The sequence below is a fragment of the Mercenaria mercenaria genome, unplaced genomic scaffold (genome assembly GCF_021730395.1).
Source record: "Mercenaria mercenaria strain notata unplaced genomic scaffold, MADL_Memer_1 contig_701, whole genome shotgun sequence".
Lineage (NCBI taxonomy): Eukaryota > Metazoa > Mollusca > Bivalvia > Venerida > Veneridae > Mercenaria > Mercenaria mercenaria.
In genome coordinates, this window is record NW_026463595.1 from 67,780 (window position 1) to 71,329 (window position 3,550).

At 36.0% G+C, this 3,550-nt stretch overlaps 1 protein-coding gene across 1 annotated transcript; it reads left to right on the forward strand.

The window, feature by feature from the left end:
- Window positions 1-331: 331 nt before the first annotated feature.
- Window positions 332-3,002, forward strand: LOC128554740 (uncharacterized). The gene is made up of 3 exons (XM_053536054.1): window positions 332-469; window positions 1,103-1,326; window positions 2,264-3,002. The coding sequence occupies exons 1-3, from the start codon at window positions 352-354 to the stop codon at window positions 2,444-2,446; spliced, it is 525 nt and encodes a 174-aa protein (XP_053392029.1). The 5' UTR covers window positions 332-351; the 3' UTR covers window positions 2,447-3,002.
- Window positions 3,003-3,550: the final 548 nt, after the last annotated feature.

Below are 3,550 nucleotides of genomic sequence, written 5' to 3' on the forward strand. Positions count from 1 at the left end.
TACCCGGATTGCCCCTAGAACTTTAGGTCATTTTGTAAGTAAAGAAATTTTGGTTTGAAAACGGGTAAACAAGTATGACCTAGTAATCGAACTGTATGAATCTAGGGCCATATTATTTATTTACAGATTCATAATCCAAACAAGTCTGATTGACTTCTGTTAATTTACGCCTTGTAAAAAGCAATCAATACATAAAGCTATACGACGTTAATTTACATCTTATAATGTAAACAGCAATCAATACCAAACTAATATATATTCCAACACAAATTGTGTGTCTACTTTTGTTAAATGTTTATATAATGTTTATAATAGCTATGAATGTCTACATATGTCTGTGTCTGTATTTAGATGAGCTCGAGTGTTTCAACACATGTGTACGAGTGTCCCTCCTGGGAAGTGTATCCTAGGATACATTATTTCTACAGACGATACACAGATCTTTTGACGAGATACAAAAGAGTAACAGGTAATGTAATTTTGAAAATATTGCAAAGATACACTTTTAAAATGTCACTGTCTATATATTTATTTATTTTGTTGGGTTTAACGTCGCACTGACACATTTATAGGTCATATGGCGACTTTCCAGCTTTGATGGTGGAGGAAGACCCCAGGTGCCCCTCCGTGCATTATTTCATCACGAGCGGGCACCTGGGTAGAACCACCGACCTTCCGTAAGCCAGCTGGATGACTTCCTCACATGAAGAATTCAACGCCCAGAGTGAGGCTCGAACCCACACCGATGAGGGGCAAGTGATTTGAAGTCAGCGACCTTAACCACTCGGCCACGGAGCTCCCCCTGCCCCCGCCTGTCTATATATAGATGCAATGGTGGTGGGAGAGGTATATTAAATGCTGATGACTATTTATTTATTTGTTTATTATAGTTATTGTTAATAAACTATCATTGTGTTTACATGTTTTATATAGGTTTAATTCTTAATAATCGATAATTATCTCCGAGCCATTCTCCCCCTGTTGCAAAGGATAATTCTTTTAGTATAAATATGATGGCTGTGAAAAATCTCCCAAAAGTGTTTCCCTGCTGGAAGTTACAAGGAGTATTAATTCTTATTCCTTTTGTCTTCTTTTTGATCAGGGTTGCTTCCAAAATGTTTACATGACGACAGGATAGTCTCTGAACTTGACAAAATACGGGATTATTTCGACAGCGGTGTTAGGTTGAACGTGATTGGAAAAGAAGTGGGTTTGAAAGATTTAGTGTTCTCTATACCAGACAAAAGTGTTTCAAGTGGATCTCCCAGGGTTGTAGTCTTCATATGTCATACTGACATTCGAACCCTTGATCTCGAAGGACTTGAGGTAAGAAGGAATAACGTGATTCAGTAATGTTTTCATAAAACGCGGAATAATTCAAGAACGTACCTATCATATAATTACGCAATGTTTGCACATCTTACGGACTTACCTGTTTATGTCTTATGAACTTTCAGAATTACACATATGATGACTCCCTATATTTTTGTAGAGTGTCAGTAGATTTTCAGGTCAGGTTATGTTAATAATAAGTGTCAATATTTTATATGATGAACTGACTCAAACAATCCAAAACATATAGTGTTTACTAGGTTTATAATGAATTGTCCCCCGCCCTTTTCGAAGATCCAGTGAAAAAGTAGTTTTTATGCAAGAATTCTTGTTTAAACGGCAATGACGTTCTTTACTTGTTTATTGACACTCCTAAGCCTATGTTGGTACTAGGACTACACCCTCGTGCAATATAGATTTAGTCGTGCTAACCACCAGGCCCTCTATTGCTATTTAATAAGGGTATGTGATTGAATAAATTAAACGATTATTAAGGACTTGTTATTATGTTTAAGTTTGAAACAGTTCATTAGTAATTATTCATATCAAAACCGATTTAGTTGTTCTCTGCTAATAACTATTTAGGGCACATCATTGTCGTTTAAAAAGTGTTTATAGTTTTAGTCACTATTGACACTGCAATACTGTATACTAGTAGTATATACTTTGTATTGCAATGCAGATTTACTACATCCTTTTGCCCGTATCTGCAGGCTACGATTATTTATCATCTTAAAGATGTTTAAAAACTGTAACGTTACTCTTAATTGCATTTCATTGAACTCAGTTCGTACCGTTTCAAATCATATGAGATTATATGATTAATGACAATGTATGCTTCATTAATAGTACAGTAAATCTTGAAACTATTGTTGTATTGCTATCAGTTAGTGCAATTGTGTCAACATGACATTTGAATCTCAATTTTCAGGACATAAACGCTTTGCTTCACACACTGACAGACAACTTTCCAGCCGACTCAAGAAAGGAAAATGTCATATATATATATCGTGTGGAATCGAAAAAGGTTTTAGTGACAAAGAGATTGAAGATTTCAAGTCAGTCGTTACAGATAATGCTAAACGATTGGCGATACGGCCTGAAAATATCTTGATTGGACCTGAAAAAAGCTGTCTAAAGACAAAGATATCAGACGAACTTGAAAAAATAATCATAGCAGGATTTCAGAAAATCAGTGCGTACCTACAGTCCTTTGATCTGGACGACAAAGAAAGCTCATCGGAGAAAGATAACATTTTAGAGACTGACGTGGTTGTAAACGCGATCCGTGACTTTTTACGGAATCCTTATACAAACAGTGAAATCAGCTTCATGATACATGAAGAGAAAGACAGTGAAAGATTTCTAGAGGAAGTCATTAAACATTTGTGTCGTGCCATTAAAAGTGCAGCTGTTAATCAATTAGCAAAGAAACACAACCTTCGACCGGGGATATGTAATGCATTTTTGCATGAAATACAATTCGAGGAGGCTTTAAGTTTATCGGTGTCGAAAAGCACACGCCATCACTTACGCAAACTAAATGATACCAGCAAACGCTACTCATTCGACTTCCTGTTATATCCGCTTCAATCGGATATGAAATCGGTTTTCGAAATGACAGACGGGAAACTTTCGGCTATGAGACGTCTTTCAATGACGATACGGCGACTGATTTTCGAGATAAATGGTTATTTGAAACAGTTTGCTGTAATTTCAGAAAACCAGATAGACATTGAGGACGTGCCAGTAAAAGTCCCAGAAAATCTGCGACGGGATATTTTAAAGTAAGTAACGAGCATTATCAATTGTACAATGCAACACGAATTTTGTTAAATTTCCATCGCCGTGCTAGCGGGATTCAGATATAAATGATCTTAATTAAACGAGTGTCTTATTCATTGAATTAATTAAAGGGGTTGAATGAAATATTAACATGAGTGGCCATATGTAGCATTTTATCGTTTTTATTTAACGATTTGATAAATTCTATGTGGTAAGGCACAAATAATGTAAGATTCCTTTTATTACATCACGACGTCAACGTCGAAATGTTATTACGTATACGTTAATATGTAAGAGAGTGGTGCTCCGGAGTGATAATTGCCCTGGTAAGGGGATAATAGCCCGAGGGGTTTTGCTAGATGGCAGTGACAGAGAGACCAAACCCATTTTGAATAGTTTTCAAATTATTCCTCCTTTTGTTATATTTTTCTAA